The sequence below is a fragment of the Xenopus laevis genome, chromosome 7L, assembly GCF_017654675.1.
Source record: "Xenopus laevis strain J_2021 chromosome 7L, Xenopus_laevis_v10.1, whole genome shotgun sequence".
Taxonomy (NCBI): Eukaryota; Metazoa; Chordata; class Amphibia; order Anura; family Pipidae; genus Xenopus; species Xenopus laevis.
Genome location: NC_054383.1, coordinates 101,130,901 through 101,154,053, shown reverse-complemented (window position 1 = coordinate 101,154,053; position 23,153 = coordinate 101,130,901). Strand labels below are relative to the sequence as shown.

General features: G+C 37.9%; 2 protein-coding genes and 1 long non-coding RNA gene across 3 annotated transcripts in view; all 3 read left to right on the top strand.

Moving 5' to 3' along the window:
* LOC121395484 (traf2 and NCK-interacting protein kinase-like) overlaps window positions 1-21,297 on the top strand; it is a 54,549-nt gene extending 33,252 nt beyond the window's left edge. Inside the window, exons 11-14 of the mRNA XM_041569055.1 lie at window positions 19,460-19,514; window positions 19,822-19,900; window positions 20,594-20,745; window positions 21,111-21,297. Coding sequence (XP_041424989.1) covers window positions 19,460-19,514; window positions 19,822-19,900; window positions 20,594-20,745; window positions 21,111-21,124 — 300 coding nt within the window. The 3' untranslated portion in view covers window positions 21,125-21,297. The remainder of the gene's footprint in view (window positions 1-19,459; window positions 19,515-19,821; window positions 19,901-20,593; window positions 20,746-21,110) is intronic.
* LOC121395586 lies at window positions 3,348-7,625 on the top strand. The gene is made up of 3 exons (XR_005962572.1): window positions 3,348-3,486; window positions 6,181-6,318; window positions 7,456-7,625. It is a non-coding gene; the product is annotated as an uncharacterized LOC121395586 (long non-coding RNA).
* On the top strand, window positions 17,411-18,776 carry LOC121395585 (serine/threonine-protein kinase mig-15-like). The gene is made up of 4 exons (XM_041569398.1): window positions 17,411-17,674; window positions 17,896-17,952; window positions 18,263-18,502; window positions 18,600-18,776. The coding sequence occupies exons 2-4, from the start codon at window positions 17,938-17,940 to the stop codon at window positions 18,696-18,698; spliced, it is 354 nt and encodes a 117-aa protein (XP_041425332.1). The 5' UTR covers window positions 17,411-17,674; window positions 17,896-17,937; the 3' UTR covers window positions 18,699-18,776.
* Window positions 21,298-23,153: the final 1,856 nt, after the last annotated feature.

The following is a 23,153-nucleotide window of genomic DNA, read 5'->3' as shown; positions in this document are numbered from 1 at the left end:
ATTTTTTGGTCAAAAATCCATTGTTCCGGTGAAAAAACACAACAACAAATTTTTCAAGTTTTTTAAAAAACATAAAAAAAAAAAATCAAATTTTCGAGATTTATTATACCCTACCCTAAAAATAGCTAGAATGACAGAGGTCCCTTAAATCAGTTTTAAATAGTTTTCATGATGTCGAGCTTTTTCAGAGGGTATTGCCCGAAAGTTCAAGGTTTTTTCCGCCAAAAACATCGATCAATTAGAGTTTTTGGGTCGTCAACCCCCGACCTTGCTGATTCATATTTTTCCATTCAAGTTCTTAAAGGGATACTGTCATGGAAAAGCAAGTTTTTTTTCTAAAACACATCAGTTAATAGTGCTGCTTCAGCAGAATTCTGCACTGACATTCATTTCTCAAAAGAGCAAACAGATTTTTTATATTCAATTTTGAAATCAGACATGGGGTAAGATATATTGTCAGTTTCCCAGCTGCCCCAGCCATGTGACTTGTGCCTGCACTTTAGGATAGAACTACTTTCTTGGCAGGCTGTTATTTCTCCTACTTAATGTAACTGGAGCAGTCTCAGTGGGAGCTGTATCTGGTTACCTTCCCATTGTTCTGGTTGTTAGGCTGCTGGGGGGAAAGCGAGGGGTGATATCACTCCAACTTGCCAGTACAGCAGTAAAGAGTGGGCTGAAGTTCATCAGAGCACAAGTCACATGACTGGGGGGCAGCTGGGAAATTGACAATATGCCTAGCCCCATGTCAGATTTCAAAGTTATAACTAAATGCAATTGTCACTGAAAGCAGCTTATATTGGCTACATTGCTTGTTCTGAGTGTAAGTAGCACAATAGCAGCTGAATGAACAAACGTGGAGGAAACCGATGTGTGCTACATTGTTTCACGAGTCACAACCAGGGAAAAGAAATAATAACTCATTCTGCTTTCCAGTGCAAATACAGTTACAAATGTATAAATGCTGCTTCCATTGCGCAATAAAAATGTTTTGGGGTAAGATTCCCTTTAAGCAGCTAAACTGCAGGCAGAATAAGCAGCACAACAGTAACATGGTAACATGGCACAATGGCAAAAAGCTACTTGTACCCTCAGAGCGAGTGTTCAGGCAGCTGAGCTCATTTCCCAGTCCCTTCTATCTTCTATCTACACACAGACACCACGTGACGTTTCCTGCATGCCTTCTGCTTCACTTCCGCCAGGTTCTTGCAGGCCAATTCCGTACTTCTGCTCGCTGTGTAATGTCCTGGTTCTTAACACCGGATCTTTTTTCTCGGCGGAGGTACAGCTACTATACAATTCTTATCTCCTGACACGCATGCTCACTCCTTCCCTGCGCTCTGCCGCATAACCAAAGCGCTCCGGTTCGGCAGCCGAACTCCATCTCCCAGAATGCTTTGCTTCAAGTCATTTCGCGCTTGCGCAGTACTTGGGTTGTTGTCAAGCGGTGGTTATGGAGATGGGAGAGAAGGAGCGGTGGAACGGGGGTCGGTTCTGTGTATCGCCTCTGGGACTCGGCTGCTGATATTTTGTGCAGCGATTAAAACTCAGGCCTTGCGACAGAAAGTCCGTCAGGCCTTAGGAGCGGTGAGGTTTGTTTTGTGCTGTGAATAATTCTGCTTGAACCGGGGGGATTATTGCGTGACCTGAAGGAGTTCCCGGCATTCGCCGCTTCCTGTCTCGTAGCGTCAAGGGGCTTTAGAGTCCGGGTAAGTGATTTGGGCTGAGGGCGCGCCACAGTTGCCTTTATGTCGGTTCCAGCAGGTTCCATGGGGCTGTGGGGCGTTACCTGCTGCTGCTGCTGACTGCCCATCCACTTTTCATGCCTTAATACATAGCGAAACAGTTCCCTTTGCCGGAACACTGGGCTCCTCCACTTCCACACAGGCCATTGATAGGGGAACTAGCGGTAGCATGAACATTCCATAGAAGCTTCATCATCACACAAATAACATGGTTTTTTTAAATGTCATCAATTAAAAATTCTAAACCATTTCTGAAATATTCGAATTCCTTTTCAGTCTCCTCAGCATCTGCCTCTTCATTGTTTCTTCATGCAGGAGTTGTGAGTGTGAGTGTGAAGGACATCTCAATCCAACATCTCTTATAGGAGGCTCCTTTTGTCTAGAACATGTGTTACAGCTCACACTATTTGTTTGAAGTGGAATTAGTGATTTGAATCAATTCTAACACATCTGATCACAAAGGGACCCCCCCTATAAGATCTATTGGATGTAACTGTCAGTGATTATCTGACACCCAACTGCTGCATGAAGAGAGAATGAAGAGAAACAGATGCTGAGAGAGGGATAGTGAGGATAAACTTTATTTCAGAAATGAAGTAGAATTTTTAATTGTATTTATAAAGTTTCAGTACGATGAAGCTTACATTAAATTTTCGTGATAGTCCTTTAAGATCTTCATTCTCTTTATTTGTACGTGACAATGTTAAGATTGGAGAAACTTCTTCATTTTGATAAAACAGAGTCAGGAAAGGAATCCTAATTTGCATGTGTAAATTAGGGGCAGGGAAGGAAATAACGTGACTTTTGTCACAAAACAAGGAAGAAAACTTCCCACCCCTAATTTGCATATGCAATTAGGGTTCGGTATTCGGCCAAATCTTTCACAAAGGATTCGGGGGTTCGGCTGAATCCAAAAAAGTGGATTCGGTGCATTTCCCTACCCGCCCCTAATTTACAATGGATACACTGGGTGCTGTGGGGATTGCAAGTTCTTAACCTCCTGGTCTTGCCTCAGGTTTGAACATGATTAATTATTTCCTCCATTCACTAAAGTTGGTTCTATAAAAAAATGAATATCATCTGATCCTTACAGCAGAAAAGGCCAGATGTAATTGTGAATATTGGTTGCAGGGCAGTTATCAAATGGAGTGGTATTACAAACAGATTATGTTTAATTAATTACCTGGGTATGTTAGCTTTGCATGCACTTGATTGCAGGTTGAACCGAAACATGTATTAGTGCAAGTAACTTTGTGAATAACATGTAAATGTATACAATTTTGCACCTGTGTAAATGACCTCTATTCTCTTTAACTGTGTGTGTGTATGTACATACACATATGCATATGACTAACTCTAAATTTCCACCCTTTTTCTTTGCAGGCAGTTTCTAGCAAAAACACAGACAAAAAGTCTCCAAAGAAGTTGGAAAAATGATGAAAAGGGTCTGATGGAATCTGATGAACAGGAATTCATAAACAAACCGACAACACAGCGTCTAATGAAAGCAATGCTGGAAACGTTAATACATGTCCTTCTGCATCCCCCTTTTCTGATTTGAATGAGGTTTCACGTAATGGCCTTAACAGATGACAGTGAGGATGGAGTAGGGTTTAGTCACAAAACGTCCTCTGAGCCCTCTAAAGTAAGAGAGGTTTATCTGAATGGCAGTCCATTTGTAGATGAAGACAGCAATCAGCCGATGCCTCTGGGACTCTGTTTTGAAAATGCAGATCTAATGCAGGTGAGTTTTCCTTGATGTCTATCAAACTTAATTTATCATCCATCCTAATATATATTAATATTGCATTAGCACACTTGTGTAGTTATCTGTGGAGGTTCTGAGCATTATCAAATGTCATATGAACCACCAAGCTAATTGACAGGGTCATACGTGTGCAGTTCTACATAAACACACAGATTGACACACTTGATAAACGCACGCACTTGCACATCTTATCCCGAAAGAAGCTCACCTGCAAGTATGGCGTAGTACTGATGCTTTAAAGGGGTCGTTCACCTTTGAGTTAAAGGGGAAGAAAACCTAGTCGCGCAAACCCCCACCCCCCCTCCCGTTTGTTGCTCCCTCCTCCCTCCCTGGCCTACCCATCCCGCTGGGCAAATGCCCCTAACTTGTTACTTACCCTTCTGCGCAGGTCCAGTCCAGGGAGTTCACCGACGACATCTTCTTCCACCCGATCTTCTTCCTGCTGTGAACAGCGGCATGCGCAGTAGGATCAGTTCGCCGGCACGATCTACTGCGCATGCGCGTGACTTTTGGCGCAATGCGCAGTAGATCCGTTACCGACGAAATGCTCCTACTGCGCATGCGCCAAAACGCAGTTCACAGCAGGAAGAAGATCGCGTGGAAGAAGATGTCGTCGGTGAACTCCCTGGACTGGACCTGCGCAGAAGGGTAAGTAACAAGTTACGGGCATTTGCCCAGCGGGACGGGTAGGCCAGGGGGGAGGAGTCAGGGTGGGCAACAAAGGGGGGTGGGGTGTTTGTGCCGACTAGGTTTCCTTCCCCTTTAACTTTTAGCATGATGTAGAGAGTGATATTCTGTGACAATTTGCAATTGGTATTCTTGTTTATTATTTGTGGGTTTCTTTGGAGTTATTTAGCTTTTTATTTAGCAGCTCTCCTGTTTGCAATTTCAGCAATCTGGTTGCTATTGGCCAAATTTCCCTAGCAACCGTGCATTGATTTGAATAAGAGACTGCAATATGAATGGAGGTCTGAATAGAAAGATGAGGAATAGTGGAGAAAAGCAAATAAGACATAAGGAAACAAGAAAACAAAAGCAGAGAGCATGGAACAAAAAGAGGTTAGAAGTATTTTGCACTTCACATTTTATATACACCTGCAATGTATATGGATGTGGGCCTGTGCCCTGAGGCACTTGTGTAATTTAGCAACAGCCTTGTACACATATCCCAATGCTCATGCAAATAATGGTGGAACACATGCACACTAACCCTCTATGGAGGATTCTAATCTGCTCTATCATTGTGTGCTAAGCCGTACATAATGCATGTACTGACTCAGTTTTAATATATGTAGAGAAGTGTTATTATACAATTTATTTAAATAACATAGGGCACTGCCTTTCCCGATAGTTATTTTAGATTAGTGTTTAATGTTCTCCTGCAAGCTGTGCTAACGGAAGGCATTCGAATTGTGCTGCTGTTCTTCCCACAGCCAACAGCCCCATGGTATATAAGATAGAGGCTTCTGAGTAGTCCTCCTCTTGGTCCTAATCCTGAATTTAGACTTGATGCACACCTTAAGTGTAAGTTGTTTAGGGGCTTAGTTTGAAGTGGCTTAGGAAAGTTGGGTGTTAGAAGTAACACAGAAGGACGTTTTTAGTAAGAGTAAATTATTTTCCAACTTTAAATGAGGTGTCCAAATAAGATTTTATCTCCGACCTAAAAAGGTATTTCTGTAGAACCAACATGAAAGTAAACACAAAATGTCATTGTCCCTTGTATCTGGGGGTGGTTCTAGTATGTTCTAGAATGGCCAATTGGTCTTCATTATTTATTTTTAATAGTTTATTCATTATTTGCCTTTTTCTTCTGACTCTTTCCAGCTTTCAAAAGGGGGTCACTGACCACATCTAAAAACATATGCTCTGCAAGGCTACAATTGTATTGTTATTGCTATTTTTGTATATGGATTTTTATTATTCATCTATCTATTCGGGCCTCTCCTGTTCATATTCCAGTCTCTTATTCAAATCAATGCATGGTTGCTAAGGTTATTTGGACCCTAGTAAAACCCTAGCAACCAGATTCCGGGAAGAGAAAACTGGAAAGCTGCTGAATAAAAAGCTAAAAACTCAAAAACCACAAATAATAAAAAATCAAAACCAAATGCAAATTGTCTCAGAATATCACTCTCTCTATTCAAAAATGAACAACCCCTTTAAAGTTGGAAAATCCCCCGAAACTGGTGGCTCAAATGTATTGGTTTATTGTTACACAAGCCAGGCTATATTCCTCATAATTGGTGTTCTGCCACTTTTGACAATAAAACCAGGTATAATGTTAATGAATGAGTTGCTGTAATAGCAAACCAATAAGACTCCTTGTTTAAATAAAAAAAAAAAAAAGCATGCAGTCCTAGCGGCTTCTGTAAATTGTGTTCTATGATGGCAAGTGAGGTTGGGGTTGGCACAGAGCCAAAAAAAAAAGCTAGAAGATGAGCCTGGCCAAAATGGACTTGAAAGAACACTGCATGACTGGATCCATTTTTGCCATGTCCTGCGAAGTTTTAAAATCCGTACACATACTAAGGGCTACTTTGGATTCCATATCCATTTAAATGCAATAATATATTATTATATATATTTTTTTAATATTTTTCCCAGTAGTCACTATTTCTTTCCACATTTCATGCACATTCATATGATTAAAATGTTTGTGGTTTCTGTTAGGACCTGCCACCTGCTGTGCCTTGTTGTGCTTCGATGAGCAGAAGAGTTCAGAAACCTGCATTTTAGAGCAAAGGAAGAGGAGGAAGATGATGATGACTATGCTGACAGCTTGGTTAATGAAGGAAATATTTAAATAAGGTATGGGTTTTGTTACATATTTTTGTTGGGCAGCTGGCACTGCAGGCACTTCTTATTCATGTAAATGGGAGAGGTGTTTCCTATAGCTGCCACTGGTGTGTTGGTTGGTATCAACCTGAAACACACCTGAAATGAGTGGAAAGTGACTGCAGGAGTCCAGAGCATTTGACGTGATCACAGTGGTGCATTGGGCCACACATTTTTATTTATAGGTCACAAACAAAGATGTGAAAAACACTGCCCCTGATACATATACAGTATTAATTTGCAGTACACATGTGTTAGGATGACACACAAAGCACTAAGTTCAAAAGGAGGGGGGTCCTTGCTGCAGGGGGCTACTTGAAAGCCTCCATACTTGCTATAAATAAATCCAAAAAAACACTCCTTAAAAAAGTCAAAATGTATTCATAGCACTTAAAAGAACAGGTTCTTTTTATAAGTCATATGAATACATGAAGTACCTTTTTTTTTTTTATTGGATTTGCATATATTAATTTGAGCAGGACAGGGGAAGCAGGTGGGCTATTCTTGTTCACCTACCTTGGGGCTTGAGCTGAGATTTAATTGATGTATATACTGGACTGCAGGGCCAGACTTCCAATCTGTGAGTTCTGGCAGGCTGCTGTAAGATGCTGGAGACAGTCCATTGTTTCTTGGGCAGGTGGAAAGCTGTATGGGCTTCTCTGTACTGGGAATGCCAGGGCATGTTCTGAATCCCAGTCTGGATTTGCTGGCCTGTAGCAAGAAAGGCAGCATTACTGTACTTTGTATGTACCAGATGTATTCACCAGATATGAAATCAAGCTGCCCATTAGCTGCCGACCTGCCAACTCCAGATTGAGTCGGTAGCTTATTGGCCTATGTATGAGCCATAACCGGTCTGCCCAGGACCCTTATTGTGATCTGACTGTTGGCCCAGAGGTTAGATGTTTGACTGATTTGGCTTCCCAAGTAGTAGGCCAAATTAGGTTGATCCAACACAAACACCCACTTGTTTGGCAACCTAACCAATCAAAGCAAATCATCTAATGCCTGGTTAACTTAATTGGTGTGAAAGTGCTTGTGAAATTGTGTTAAACCACACGTCAAACATATTAATGCAATTAAAATGATCATTTTCTTTTTCTGTTCTAGGATTCTGCAGAGCCAAGCTTGAATGTGTGTGTCCGGGGGAAACCAGAAGTATAAATATTATACTATAATAATATTATAGTACATTTCATTTCTTGTAGAGGCCCAAAGGGCACATGTAATTTATGTTGACAACACGCTTTGTGACCAAAATAAATATTGATTGTTCTGTACATGTTTGTTACGTTATTTTAATACTTGGCTCATAATCAAATTCTGAATGTAACCAACTTTAAAACATTCATTCAGGTTCTCTAGGATAGCAGCTGCCATATTAGCTTGGTGTGACATCAATTCCTGCCTGAGTCTCTCCCTGCTTGCTCTGAGTTCAGATTACAGCAGGGAGGGAGGGGGAGAGGAGCAAACTGAGCATGCTCAAGCCCAAGCCCTGGAGGTTTAAAGTTGAAAACAGGAAGTCTGATACAGAAGCCCATGTAAACACGATATAAGGAAAGAAATGCAGTGTTTCTTTTGACAGAGGACTCAGAGCAGCATTAATTTAAGGGTTTGCTAGTGTATTTATATAGACCTGTCTGATAAAGCTTATTTAGTTTTTACCTTTCCTTCTCCTTTAACTGATAGGTCTGCTGTATTCAGAGCAGATTCAAAAGTCTGCTTGTTTCGAAGGGATAAGCCTCGGTTGTGGACTATGCTTACTGCGCTTTGCATTTCCAAGTCCAGAAACCGATGGCTTTCCCCTTTGATATAGGGTTGCCTGCATTGGGCAGCACTTTATATAAGATGGAAGGGCAGGGGTGGCATGTAGGCTTACACTCACCTCCTAACTTGTGTGTCATTCAGACGTGAAAATTAAGAAGCGCGAGGAGGAGGAGCCTACTGCCTGCTCTGAGGCAAGCGGTAAGTACAGGGCTCTGCGGGCTCCTCCTGGCACAGCTTCTGATACAGTAGTTATACGTAAAATATCACTAACAGCATATATGTAACGGGCAAAGATCTATACCATGTTGCAAAAAATCCACGGGTAGATTCATTTTAGATATTTGAAAAAGAAAAACACAAAAAGGAGAATGTAATTAAAGGGGTTGTTCACCTTTTGAGAACTTTTAGTATGATGTAGAGAGTGATATTCTGAGATAATTTGCCATTTGTTTTAATTTTTATTATTTGTGGTTTTTGAGTTATTTAGCTTTTTATTCTACAGCTCTTCAATTTGCATTTTAAGCAATCTGGTTGCTAGGGTTCAAATTACCCTAGCAACCATGCATTGATTTGAATAGGCTAGAATATGAATAGGAGGGGCCTGAGTAGAAGAATTAGTAATAAAAAGTAGCAATAACAATACATTTGTAGCCTTACAGACCATTTGCTTTTTAGAAGGGGGTCAGCGACGCCCATTTGAAAGCTGCAAAGTGTCTAAAGAAAAAGGCAAATAACTATAAAAAAAATAATGAAAACCAATTAAAAAGTTAATTCGAATTGGCCATTCTATAACATAAAAAAAGTTACCTTAAAGGTGAACTACTCCTTTGATGAGCTTTTCTGGCTTCATGATGGTTTTATAGAGAGGCACTTTGCAGCATTAACCTAGAAATTTGTTATTTTTTTCCATGGTCAACTATCAGCCATATGTGCTAAATTCAAGAGCAACTGGAAAAATTTGCCTCTGAATTAAAAGGAAAAAATTTTGTCAATGTGCATTTGATGAAATTAAAACCATAAATATAGTGTGCTATTTCTGTATGTATTCAAGGCCAGACTTCACTCAATTGTTGTGGGATAGGAATTCATTAAATACTCCCAAGCAGTTACTGTCTTGTGTTTCTGCTTATAAATATATAAAGCCCAGTACCTATTGGAATGTAGGTGACCCTGCATTTTGTCACCTGTGTCACCTACAGCATGCCAATGGCACCCAGCACAAAAGGAAGACCTCGGCCTTCAGCCCTGTGCCGTTATATGGTCATTGAACTCCTTGGTGACTTTTAAATATCCTGTTTTACTATAGGGGAGTAGATGATTCCCTATATAAACAATGTATCGCCACCAAGGCACCTTCTTTTAAAAGACAGCTCAAAAGTTTCATGACCAGTATAAAACAACTCGGTCGGCTGAGGCATAATTTCGGGGACTCTTCCTGTATTTTTGGCACACGACAGCAGATCTGTCTCATACTGCAAAAATGAATGTCAGGGAATTGAAATGTTGTTTTTATTTATAATACATACAAATATTATTTCATAATAAAGCACCATTTTTTGTGTTATTTTCCTTTCAGAAACTCCCAGCTGTAATTGAGCACTTTGCACTAGATCGACTAGTGACAATGATCAAGGTACAATTCGTAATTCGATGAACTACTTTAAATTAGGGATGCACCGAATCCACTATTTTGAACCCCCGAATCCTTCAAGAAAGCTTCGGCAGAATACTGAACCGAATCCTAATTTACATCTACAAATTAGGAATGGGACAAAAAGTCACTAGATTTACTTCCCATTCCCTAATTTGCATATGCAAATTAAGATTCGGTTTGGCCTGGCAGAGGGATTCGGCTGAATCCGAATCCTGCTGAAAGAGGCCGATCCCTAGATTTGGTGCATCCCTAATGTTTCCATAGTAGACAGAAATTAATATTTTTTATAAATAAATATTTAAATATTTTGAATCATTTAAAAAACACAATTAATAATTGAACAGGGTCGGCCTGGGACACAGAGAAAAAACCCGACGGACCCCGGTTCTTGTGGGCCCCGTCGGCCCAGACCCGCTCTCTGGATCATCAGCAACCAAAAAAAAATGCACATTAAAAAACCTGCTCATGTGCATAAAAAGAAACCGTCAGACCCTGTATTTGAATACCAATCCAGCTTACACTGTTACAATAAGGTTGTAGTTATGGTAGCGTGGCAAAATACATAAAAGGAACAACCTTGTGATGTGCATTTAAATGAAAGAAGTGCATTTAAATGAAAGCATTGTATGAAAAATAAAATTTAGACTTTTGTTTGCTAAATACATAACATGAATTTATTAACATGATTAAATCTAAGGCCAAAAAGCTCTTTGCACTGATATCCAGTTGTGACAAGATGCGCTATGCTGCCCCAGTTCAATAAAATACATTTAAACACTAAAAAATGACAGGACTGTTTTGCAATTTCAGGTACAAGCCAACACTGCGTTCCCTATGCTCATATACATTATATATAATAATGGGGCAGTCTTTGTAATATATTAATTGTACCATTTCTTATACAAATAATACACAATAATATACATGTTGTAATGGTATCATTCCCTATATTGAGAATGGCTACTGAATAAACAGGCTCTCATCATGGCAACAAAACCCACTGCACTTTATTCTTCAACTTAATTGAATTTAACTGAACTCCGCAACCATGATTTAACTTGCTGTTATAACTGCCCTGCCTGGGCTGCATGCGTGATGTCACAATGCTCTGAATCTCACAGCTGTTCAAACAAACAGTTGTCATTATGATGTCATAATGGACAAAGTCAAGGTGTACAGCTGCAGCCCAGAGATTTCTCATTCTTGATCAGGAGACTGAGGTGAGTAGATCTCTGTATATTTGGGAGAAAACTTTATTAAAAATAACCGTTTTACTGGTACAGTGGGAGCTTTCAGACTACTAGTGGTATCATGAATATGGTAGAATTTTAATTAATTGACTAAAATGGAGTCTGTGGGTGATAGCCTTCCTGTATTATGGAGCATTCTCAAAAACAGGTTTCTGGGTAATGGATCCCATAGCTGTAAATGTATCTATACACACACACTCACAGACATATATACAGTATATATATATATATATATATATATATATATATATATATATATATATATATATATATATATATATCACAGTCCAGTGAGTATCCTCATTCCAAGGCAAACTCTATTGTGGCCTATATAGCCGGGGTGCATGGTTAAAATATATATAACCTTCAATTCAAGAAAACCGGCACTCCCATGTAAAAATTCTCAATCATTTATTCCGTTGTACCATTATCCAACGTCCTTGTTAGGACCTTTCTCAAGGATGATACAAAAATACATTGACCAATCTTAAATAGTCTAACACATTCAAATTCTCCAATGGGTGCTTGTTATCCAAACCTGTTAATGAAGTGATTTAACCCTTGTGACCATCTTCATATATGTGACATAAAAATAATTTTTACCCAGATAGTGTTATCATCATGAACACTCATCGCATATACATCATAAATACCATAAATTAGTGTATAAAAACGTGTAAAAAAATTGACAAAACATTTCGTGATATCAAACAGTGTATAAGTTATGTGTACTTGTAAAATTCATTTTGTCCACAAGATGTCACCGGTGTGTTTCATAAGCTCGTGTTACAGTGCTCAATTAAAATCCATATGTTACTAAAGTGTCCTAAAAGGAAAAGAGAAACAAAGTTGTAGCTAAATTGTATCCATAATTTATAAAACATTTCCTTTCACTGTAAAAGCCACAGAATAAATAGAAAGTTTGTAAAAGAACTACCAGACTCTATTTATCCATTTAGATCAACTCTACAACTTACAACTTGATCTGCCCATTCATACCTTTTGGTGAGACGCAATTGAGTTCATAAATCCAAAAGGCTTCCCTTTTCAAAAGCGCTTTTCCTACATCACCACCTCCTGGATGCATTTGTATCTGCTCTATCGGCAGGTATCTAAAGGAGGAGGCACTATGTTTGGCCTCCGCCCAATGCTTGGCCACCGGCTGTTGGGCTTTGTCCTGTTTCAGGTCGTCTTTATTCTTATTTTTGACTCTCTCTGGGTCTAACGCTGCCCTAATACTCGCTCGATGCCTATCCTTTCCTTTAGCTGCCTCACCTTCTTGCCACAGTACAATAAACCACAAGGGCATTTGATTATATATACCACTAGTGTGGAGGTGGGGGCTGTTTGGGCCTCATATATATATATATATATATATATATATATATATATATATATATATATATATATATATATATATATATCGGGATATTACATAGAACAAAGTATTGGGATTACTAAACTGTTTCTTTACTAAATGGTTTTCTTTTTTTCTCTCCACAGAAGAATATTTTATCGTATCAAAACAACAAAAAAAAAATCTAACATCTAACAAAAAAACAACTAACATCAAAATGTGGAAAACTATTTTCAAATGTTTTTGTTTTCGCAAGGTAAGGACGTTGTTTTTTCTACTATAACATGACATAATTCATTTAGTGAATAACTTCATGGGGGAGAAACTTGTCCTCAAACTCTGTTACTGGATTATCTCTGAACATTGTTCTGTTTGTGACAGTTGCTAATACTATAACTAGTGATGAGCGAATTTGCGCCGTTTCGCTTCGCCGGAAAATTTGCGAAACGGCGATAAATTGGCGAAACGGCACCGGCGTCTTTTTGACGCCGGCGTCCGTTTTTTCCCGACGCTGTGAAATTTTTTTTTTGACGCCGGCGAATTTTTGCGGGCGTTTTGCATTTTTCAATTATTCACTGGCGGCGAATAGCGCAAATTCGCCTCAAATTCGTGCCTGGCAAATAAATTCGCCCATCACTACTAATAACATGATGATGAGATAGAGACAGACTGACTGTTCCTCAATATATCTGTATTGTGCTACAGTCACTAGTGCTGTTTCCATTCATTTTTGTTATATGATTTGGCTTTAGTATAGGGGATACAATACGTTCTACTTGTGTTTGCACCAACTATGTCATTTACAGGGATGGGCGAATTTTTTCGCCTTGTTTCGCCACGGAAATTACGCCCATAGACTTGCATGGTGGGAAAAAAACAAATGACGCCCATAGACTGTAATGGGAGTCGTGACATTTCGCCGGCGGCAAATTTTTGGCGAAACTAAACGGGTCAAATTTGCCCATCCCTAGTCATTTAATACCAAATCAGTCACTACAGATTACTGACCCAATAATCAAATCCTTATTACCATATTTAGATTGCTGATAACTCCCAATATCTTGTGATTTGAATTCAGCTTCACCAAATCCAAAAACTGAAATTGTATTTAATATGTGATTTTATTACAATCAAATACATTTATGTGTTTTCTATTAACTAAGGGAAGTTGGATTTATATCATTTATATAATTATAGTTTTCCTATTTGCTCATTTCTTTTTTTGTAATAATTCTTTTTTGTCTTCTTAGAAAAGAAAAGTTAATCATCCAACCAAAGAATCTGTTGTGGTAAGTGATGAAGAATTGGACAACATTAAAAGAAGTGACACAATTTTCCTATTAGTACTATCAAAACCAGATTATTTCCTTTCTATAGATTTATACCTTGATGAAGCTGCACCATCAATTCTTACTGGTCCAAAAGAAAAACACTGGGTAAACTGGATTTAGCCCGTTTATTCACAATTGGCAACATTTCCCAATTATTTCTCATCTGAATAATAATGTCCATGACTTGATAAACATGGGCACCTTCCTTACTTTTAATGTCATTTAATAGTGACATTCAGCTACAGAATAATCCATTACCATTTCCATAGATGGCACATTTCATAACGGCATGGACTTTATTGTTAAAACCGTTTTCTTTGTTGATGAAACCTCATTCTCTCCTGTCAAAAGGAAAATACATTGATTTTATATTATTATCAAAATAAATCCCTATACTGACCATGCATTTATTTAGACATTATTATTATATCATATTTACTCATATTAGTTATATCTAATTAAAAGCATATTTTTCCAAAACAAGCCACACTCCTTTAGTCATAACTAAGCATATATGATAGGCCTTTAATTGCATAAAGTAACACCACCATTTTTTCACTCAACTGTTTTTATATGTTGTGCTTACTATTATTAGTATCATTACCAAAGTTCATTTTTCTGATTAGATTCCTGGGTCTGCCCCCTCCCCAGCCAAGTTCCAAGCCTTTTCTAGTGGGCCCAGCTCCAAAAGTTTAACCACATTTTGACATGAGAGCTGTTAGCTCAGTGCTCCCCATTGGAACATCACAATATTCCTAGAGGAGAACACTGATCTAACAGTCTCATATCATTGCTCTTAACCAGGGTAACCTGGTGATACTCTGCAGGAAAGCAGAAAAGAAGTGGTATAAAGCCATGGGGCTGACCTCGGCATAGTTGATTGGGCAAAATGGTTGCTATTAATGTAAACAGAAGAATTTACCATTTAATATGATGTTTTTTGAACAGCTAACTATAACTAATGAACTCCAAATATGTGATATAAATAAGACTAGCATCTACGTTTGGATCATTACATGTACTAAACTCCGAATGCAATACCCCAAAGTTTACAGAGTTTTCAGGAGAAAATTTCAGAAAAATCTTAAAATTAGTGAAATTCTGACTTTTTAGCGCAAAGCAAATTTTCGAGTAAATGTAAAAATAAATAAGCATAAAATAACCCGAGCGGACTTTGATAAATAACCCCCTTATACACCTGCCCCCCAACACATACCAGAGATGTGTGGCTCTAATCTACTTTCCTCTCTTAATTATGTACAACCTGTTGGCAATGCCACTTGTCAAGTAAATTGTACAGAAACATAAAATTGATTGATTTTATGAAGTTGAGTGAATGCTTTATACAAATAACATGCTAGATATTGAACTACAGCATTATAAGAAGTTCATCAGCTAACTAACTTTATTCCTCTTAGGAATTAAAACCAGAGGAAGAACTGGAGCCGGCTATAACCATCTGCCAGGTGGCTCCAGAAACCCCTGATATTGACATCTGTCAGGTAAGAAAAAATGATATGGTTGTAATATATAAAATATGTAATATATAAAATATAAAAATATTTTAAAGGAATATTAAACCCAGATTCACTCTGGGGAGCAAATTTGTTAGGCACCACCAAGTTTGGGACAGGGGAGCCTGTCCCACCTCCCATTCTGAATTGGCTGCAAGTGCAATTTACTTGTGGCCTCATATATAGGGGTTTGGGTGTTGCAATTCTTCTTTAATCAAGTGGGTTCAGTTCACATATCTACAAATTTTATCTACAGGAGACAACACAGAAATCAGGCAATGACACCTGCCAGCCTGAACTCGAAAACCAGCAAGAGAGTGCTGAAATAAACGAGGAAAACCAGCAAGAGAGTGCTGAAATAAATGAGGAAAAACAGCAAGAGAGTGCTGAAATAATTGAGGAAAACCAGCAAGAGAGTGCTGAAATAAATGAGGAAAAACAGCAAGAGAGTGCTGAAATAATTGAGGAAAAACAGCAAGAGAGTGCTGAAATAATTGAGGAAAACCAGCAAGAGAGTGCTGAAATAAACGAGGAAAACCAGCAAGAGAGTGCTGAAATAAATGAGGAAAAACAGCAAGAGAGTGCTGAAATAATTGAGGAAAACCAGCAAGAGAGTGCTGAAACAAACGAGGAAAACCAGCAAGAGAGTGCTGAAATAAATGAGGAAAACCAGCAAGAGAGTGCTGAAATAATTGAGGAAAACCAGCAAGAGAGTGCTGAAATAAATGAGGAAAACCAGCAAGAGAGTGCTGAAACAAACGAGGAAAACCTCAGAATCATCGATGAGGTATGAGCAGAAAGATCTAATTAAACCTTTATATTCATTTGTTAATGATATCTCCTGAGACAATATTTTCACACCGAGACTTGTAGGATAAAAATCCCACATTCAAAATAAAAACACAGGGCATGTATTACACAATGCATTAACATTATCTCACCCCTACGGGGTAGGGTCCTCCATCCTTTTGTCTCCTTGTCACTGAGCATTTCATTTGTATTGTAATTATATTTTATATTTATGTGAATTGTATTTCTAATACTGCACTTACTGTCACTTATTATTGCAGTGACCACTTGTTTGTTACTACTAATTTATTGTTTTGCTGTACAGTGCTTTGCCCTCAAGGAGTGGTATACAAATAAAAATATACATACATACATCTCACTTGCTTATATATAAGGCTTGATTCAGAATATTCATTAAGCTGAATTGATACAATAAGAGAAATTATGGTTTTTAAAAAAGGACACAGCCAAACATAACAATCATTCACCCTGCACCACAACTCTGCTTTCTTTACTTATTTATGGACATGAAGTTTGGGTGTTGCAGTTCTTTTTTAAAATCAAGGGTTCAGATCAGTCATCTAAAAATACATTTTCTTTGTCCTAAATAGGAGATAGCAGAGGAATCAGGCACCAACACCTGCCAGCCTGAAATCTCCAAAATCTCTGAGGAGCAAGTGGGCGACAACAACCAGGTAAGTCTTAAAGCCTTTAAAAGGGTTTGAGCAGAATTATTTAATTAAATCTTTCATTAGTCTATATTTAAATGGTCTGCTCTTCTGTTTAATGAGCTGCTGCTCAGAGACTGATGTAGCTGCTTGTAATTTGAATTTAGACAAGTCTAAATGGCTTCTCAAAACCAATCACCAGTTAACTGAGAAGTCTTCTGTTTTAAAAAAAAAACAAAGCTCTTCTCAAAGCTAAGTATAGTTCAGCACAAACCCTGATTAATGAAATGATCTCGAAACAAAAAAAATGTAAACGAGAAAAATGTGCATTTTTATTTTTCAAAGTTTTTCTCAAGTTTTTAGAGAAAGCTACCCCTGAAAACCCAATTTTGGAAAAACACAACTCGATCTTTAATAATGTACCCCCATAATGTCCGTTGAAGCACCTGCACTCCAGGGTTCAGTTCGTCTAACAAAAATAAGTTCTCTCTTTGAACCAAGATGTACCAGTAAATATAAACCATAGTATACTTTATATGTGTGAGCCTAGCTATGTTACCGAACATATTGACAACCCCTCTCCAGTAAATAAACCTTTCCTTTTCCTTCAAATTATAATTTTAGCAGCTCCCCAAGAATAGTTGATCTAAAAATATGTTTTTTGTCTTCCCCAGGCATATCAACATCTACTTGCAACTAAATACCCGGTAAGCAGCTGTAGAACTGTATTTTGGAACGCTAAGTGACTCAAAAGCTCTACTTTAATGGTTTGACTTAAATATTCCAGTCCTCAGCCTTCTCCCCTAATACACTAGTTCCCAGTTCCCCCTACACCCCCTGTGCTTCTTTCATGTTGGAAAGGTTATTTGTCCAACTGCCTTAAATTCAGTTTTGTATTTATCATGTTTTTTTTATACAATGCTATTTTTTTAGAAGCCACGGAGTTATGTACAAGTCCTGGAGCCCATCGGAGAGGACAGCTACGGTGTCATTTATAATGTAAGATATTTCAGTTAGTGGGTTATTTTTGTCATATTTTGGGTGATTCTGTAAATACAGCCAATTAGTTGTACCCTCTAGAGTTTTGTCCCTTCTTTGTTTTCTTGTGCTTCTGAAGCTGCCAATAAACCTTCCCATATCCACACAATATATGCGTTTGCTTTTCCATAATGTTCCAAACAGTAATGATCACAGAGATTCTTTTGCTTCTTTTGTTGTAGGGATGGCACCGTAAAGAACAAAAGGAAGTGGCAGTTACCATCATGAAAGATGAAGAGGTAATGTGTCTTGATACGATTACTATAATTAAGGACTAATAAGCTTTTTTGTAACACCTACATTATGATTTGTAGTAGTAGGGTAATTTGCTAAACTAATAACTATGTAACTGTAAAAATAAGTGAATACCATTTGAAAAATGTATGGGATTTAAGAAATAAAAGAACTGAGAGTGTTAATCATATTATGCAATTCTCGTGTAGAGATATTACAATGTTGATGTTTTTTTAGAACTACAAGTTAGGTCGGGGTATTTGAAATAGTCATTTTATTGTATTGACTTTACTTTTTTTTTTTTTTTTAAACTAGAAGCAGAAAGAAGTCCTCAATGAACTGCAGGTTCTAGAAACCATTTCTGGCCATGGAAACATCATTGGCTATTACGGGGCATATTTCCAACCTGCCTCTGTAAAAATGCCAGAATATGAGGGACTGTGGATTTCAATGGAGCGTTACAGTGGGACATCGGTAAAACAGCTCTTTAACAGCAACATATCCCACTCCTTGAAAGAGGGCTGGATTGCTTATACCTGCAAGGAGGTATTAAAGGTATGTCTCAAGTGAAACTCCTTGGTACTATTCTGGATAAATCGAATTCATTAAACGGCAAGAAAAATATTTATATTTTCACTTTTCCTTTATTCAGGGCCTGTGCCACCTTGATAAGCACAAGGTGATTCATCATGACTTAAGGCCAAACAACATCATGATAACATCTGATGCAGAAGTGAAGATCAGTAAGTGATACCAAAAACCTGAACAAACGGATATTTATTTCTATCGTCATGGTGGGTTGCATTTATAAATGAAAATTAAAATTCCTGCTTTTGTTATACAATTTCAGGTGATGTCAGTTATGCCACCATTGGTGAAAGAAGTAATAGTACTGCAGGTGCACTTCCATACATGGCACCAGAAGTACTGGCCAACACTGACTATAAGGTCATAGAATACACCTCTAAGGTATTGTGATGTCTTCTCTCTCGTTTTATATATAATGTATGTAACTTGTACAAGGTGCACTGTGTGATCTTTTTAACTCACTTCACATACCCCTCTCATAACAGTGAATACAAAGCTGTAATATGGTTTCTGTGATATGAGAGGGAGAATATGAAGTGAAGGAGAGAACTGCAGGGCACAGGAATGTTAGAAACCAACTTCACTTGACTCTTTACGGGATTTTCCAACTCTGTGTGACACACTCAGCCTGGGGTGTTTGGGGTCATTTTTTAAAGATCGCATCACTTCAATACTTGGAATTAAAATTTTACATCCTCTGATTTTACATTTGGTCCCACCAATATATCATGCTGAATGAATTTTCCTGATTTTCCAACACATAATATGGGGGTTTTACTATATTTTCTTACAAAATAGAATTATTGTGAGGTTGCAGATGCATAGATAACAAAAGAATCTGAATGATCTGTAATTGTTTTTTTCATGTGACCTGTGTATATTCTTTTCTAATAGTTGCCTTTTCTTCCATATTTCAATATGTAGGCTGATGTATGGTCACTGGGAATCTCCGCCCTTGAAATGGCAGAAGGATACTACCGTAAGTAAACCCCAGTGTGTGTGCTATAGTGCATAAAGAACTGTTTGTAAAAAAGTTAGAGGACATTTAGGTGTCACGCTTTAACACAGGATATTATTAAATATTGAAAACTATGGGGCTGGTTAGTAAGGGGCTGATTTACTAAAATTTGAATTTGCCAGTTCCAATACCGTTATTTTGTCAGTATGCTGGCAATCAAGTAACAAATATACAATTAAGTTAATTAGATTTTTTCAAGATTTGTTGTTTTTCAAGTAATGTTGTGATTGTCAATCATATTCTCATCTTCTATTTTCTTCCAACCTAGCATTCAGCAGATTTCCCAGCCATGCACGCATCAAAAGAATAATGCATGGTCCCGCTCCAGTATTGCTATGGGACTCATGGTGAGTGATTTCCACTGAAACAGGAAAAGAGGGTGTGGTGGAGAGGGTGGGGAATGAAAAGGAAATGAGGAGAATGTAGGGATATTGATAATGTGGTAAAGGGGTGTACAAATGTGAGAGTCAAGGAAACATTTGGGGAAATAGGCAAGGGAGAAGTTATGGCAAGGGGGACATTGGGAATTGGGGTGAAGTAAGGATGGGGAAGAGATAAATGGGAAAGAAGTGAGGGTGAAGATAAAGTGTTATATATGTGTAGCTCTTGAATGCTCAGGTGCAGGAGCTCATGCTTAGCTTAAGATCTTGGGGTTATTATCTGGCAGCCAATACAAGCCAGGCCAAGATGTTGGCAAAACCAGAGACATCATATTATGGTAGAAGGTAAATGTACTCTAATAATTTAGGGTTAGAAAGAAAGCAAAATAGACCCCCCTAATCAGGCAGATCAGTTGAACCATTGGAAGGGAAGGGTCTCGCTGTCTACTACCTTCTTGAACAGCTTTTGTCTTGTTATGCTTTGTCTGTGTTGTTTATTAGGCACAGAGTAACATGATCAAGATCACAATGTTTAACAAAAGGACTTTCCATAAAATAGAAGCTTATGGGGTATATAGGGCACATGGGAATTTAGCTCTGGGACTTTAGTTTTTATACAACATGAACAATTATAATTTTGCATCTGTTTCTTTTTTCCAGGAGTGACAACTTCCATGATTTTATAAAGAAATGCCTCCAGAAAAATCCGGATTGGAGGCCATCTGCAGAGCAGCTACTGTCACACCCCTTCGTTCGTAACATCTGGAATGAAAGGGGTGTGAAAAGTAATATCAAGTGGCACCTGCAGAGAGGTAAGGGAACTGTTAATTCTCATTATAGTTCACTTGATGTATAGACCATATCCATCTACTGCTCTTATTCATACAATATTCTCTGGCTTTCATAAATATACTATAATTCTGTAACTAAAGCGCCCATAATAAAGGGTGAGATTGTACTAGGGCAGAGGTCACTGAACTAGGCCAAATCTATGAGAGAGATAAATATGATGAGATGGGAGAAAATGTTATTAGTTGTAGTAGTTATAGTTGACCTTTAAATTAGCAGCAAAGGGAATGAGATATAAATAATAGTAAATAAATATTTAAAAAAATAACAAATTTCAGAATTATACACATACCGTCTCCATGGCTAACACTGAGCAATCTCTCCTTAGAAATGAAGCACTGAAGTAAGAAAACATCATGGCAGCCATCGGGGGAGGGACGGGGGCACATGTACAGGGGCCCTATGTCATCTTTGGGCCCCGCAGAAAAACTTGGTCCCGATGGCAGCTAGAAGATTGACAACAGCGATTCACAAGATTGACATCAATATGATATTTTAAATAATAAACATCTTAATAATACATTGGCCCCTATTGTATTTTTTTAATTGGGAGACATTGTTAATAACCTCCAAGCCCCCTCATATCCATCTTCCTTTTAATATTAGTTCTAATGACCTGGACAAAATCCCATAAACAGTCTTATGTGCTTGTTTTATCCACCCTGGTCCTGCTGGTAATTCCTGTGTTCTATTAATGGGTTCCATCAATATCTTTTCTTGCAGCAAGTGAGATGGCTAGTGCCATTTTTAACATGGTGCAGTGTGCCAGGGAAAATGTCTGCAATATTGTATTCCCTCTAGTGCTCCAGAAGAGCTGTTCATTTCAATATAGATCTTAATAATAATAAATCATAATAATAATAAATCATACTAATAAGAAATAATAATAGTAAGAAATAGTAACATAATAGATAAGGTTGACAAAAGTACATTGAATTCAACCTTTTATAAAAAAAAAACCAATTGAACCTCTCCAATATACCTTGATGGAAAGTAAGCCCAGTCTCTGGATCAATTTTGTACTAAGAGTTCATTTTAGGAACTTATTTTCTCACTTTCCCACCCAACCCTTTCTTGAAGCTTTCTAGTGTATCTGCCAGTAGAACTGATTCAGGGAGAAAAATCCAAAACTCTTCCTGTAATAAAAATAGTTTTTGCAGCTAAGATGAAACCTCCTAATTCAAATAGATATTCTCATGCTTATCATGTCTCTGTGGAAAGGATATATTGGAGTGGCATTTGGTTCACTGTGGCTAGTACGGTATGAGTTATTTTAAGGAAATATAATTGTGCCAGTGTCCTAATTGAAGCAAGAAACCCTTGAACTGTGAGGATGGACTCAGGATCTCTAACAGTCCTACTACATTCCTGGGCCACCCAGCAGTTGGAGATCCTGTTGTTACACCCGTTTGCTTTGAATGCCTATTACTTCTGAAACTATAGCATGGCACTATGATAGGATTGCCAGGTTGTCCGTATTATACCTCCTAGTAAAAGTGATTATTTATATCTAAAGTTATTAGATGAAAAACAATAATAGGATGGCTGGCAGCTTTTACTAAACTGTTTCTTATGACCGTTGTGGTTTTTCCAATTTGGCTATTGAGTTTCTACATCTGACAGTCTTTTTTTTCCCTTCTACTCCTGTTTTCCCATTGATTCCTTTAAAAATAAACTGTCAATTGATTGACTGGACCAAATCGTTTTATAACCTGATACAAATTTCTTAGAGAATATCTTTAATATCTCCAGTTCAACTGTATGAAAAGAATATACTGGAATTTGTTGTACTTAGTTGTTCATGTCATAATTGTGACATTCCCCATGCTGGTATTTTATACATGTAATAGTGGAGCTTTGTCTTTGCAGATTTAATATGCATGCTATAATGGCAGAAATTCCATTATTTACATAAATGACAGCACATTCCCTATGCTAACTTTAGATGGGTATTTGCGGTTACTAAATTTATGAGTAATTTCAGTCAAATTATTTCTTGCACTTGTTTATACTATTCTGGTATTAATAGCCATTAATGGGCCTTTTAATATTCAAATGCAATGAGAAATCATGGCCTGGAATAAGTCCATGATTAATCAGAGATTTCACTTTCAACCCCTGTTACAGGGCAACCCTTTTGGTATATATACAACATTCAGCTCATAGGTCAAAGGACCAACAAAAAGGAATATCAATCTATGTGTAAGGTGTCAGTCATTTACGAGGGGACCTGCAGATAAGGTACAAGATAATGTGGGTCAAAGAGGCAGAGTATAAATTAGGGCTGAATTATTGGAGTGTAGAATCAAAGGAATTCCATATGATCTCTTAGTCCATATCTAGGCATGTTGGTATTTCGAACCTGGTGCAG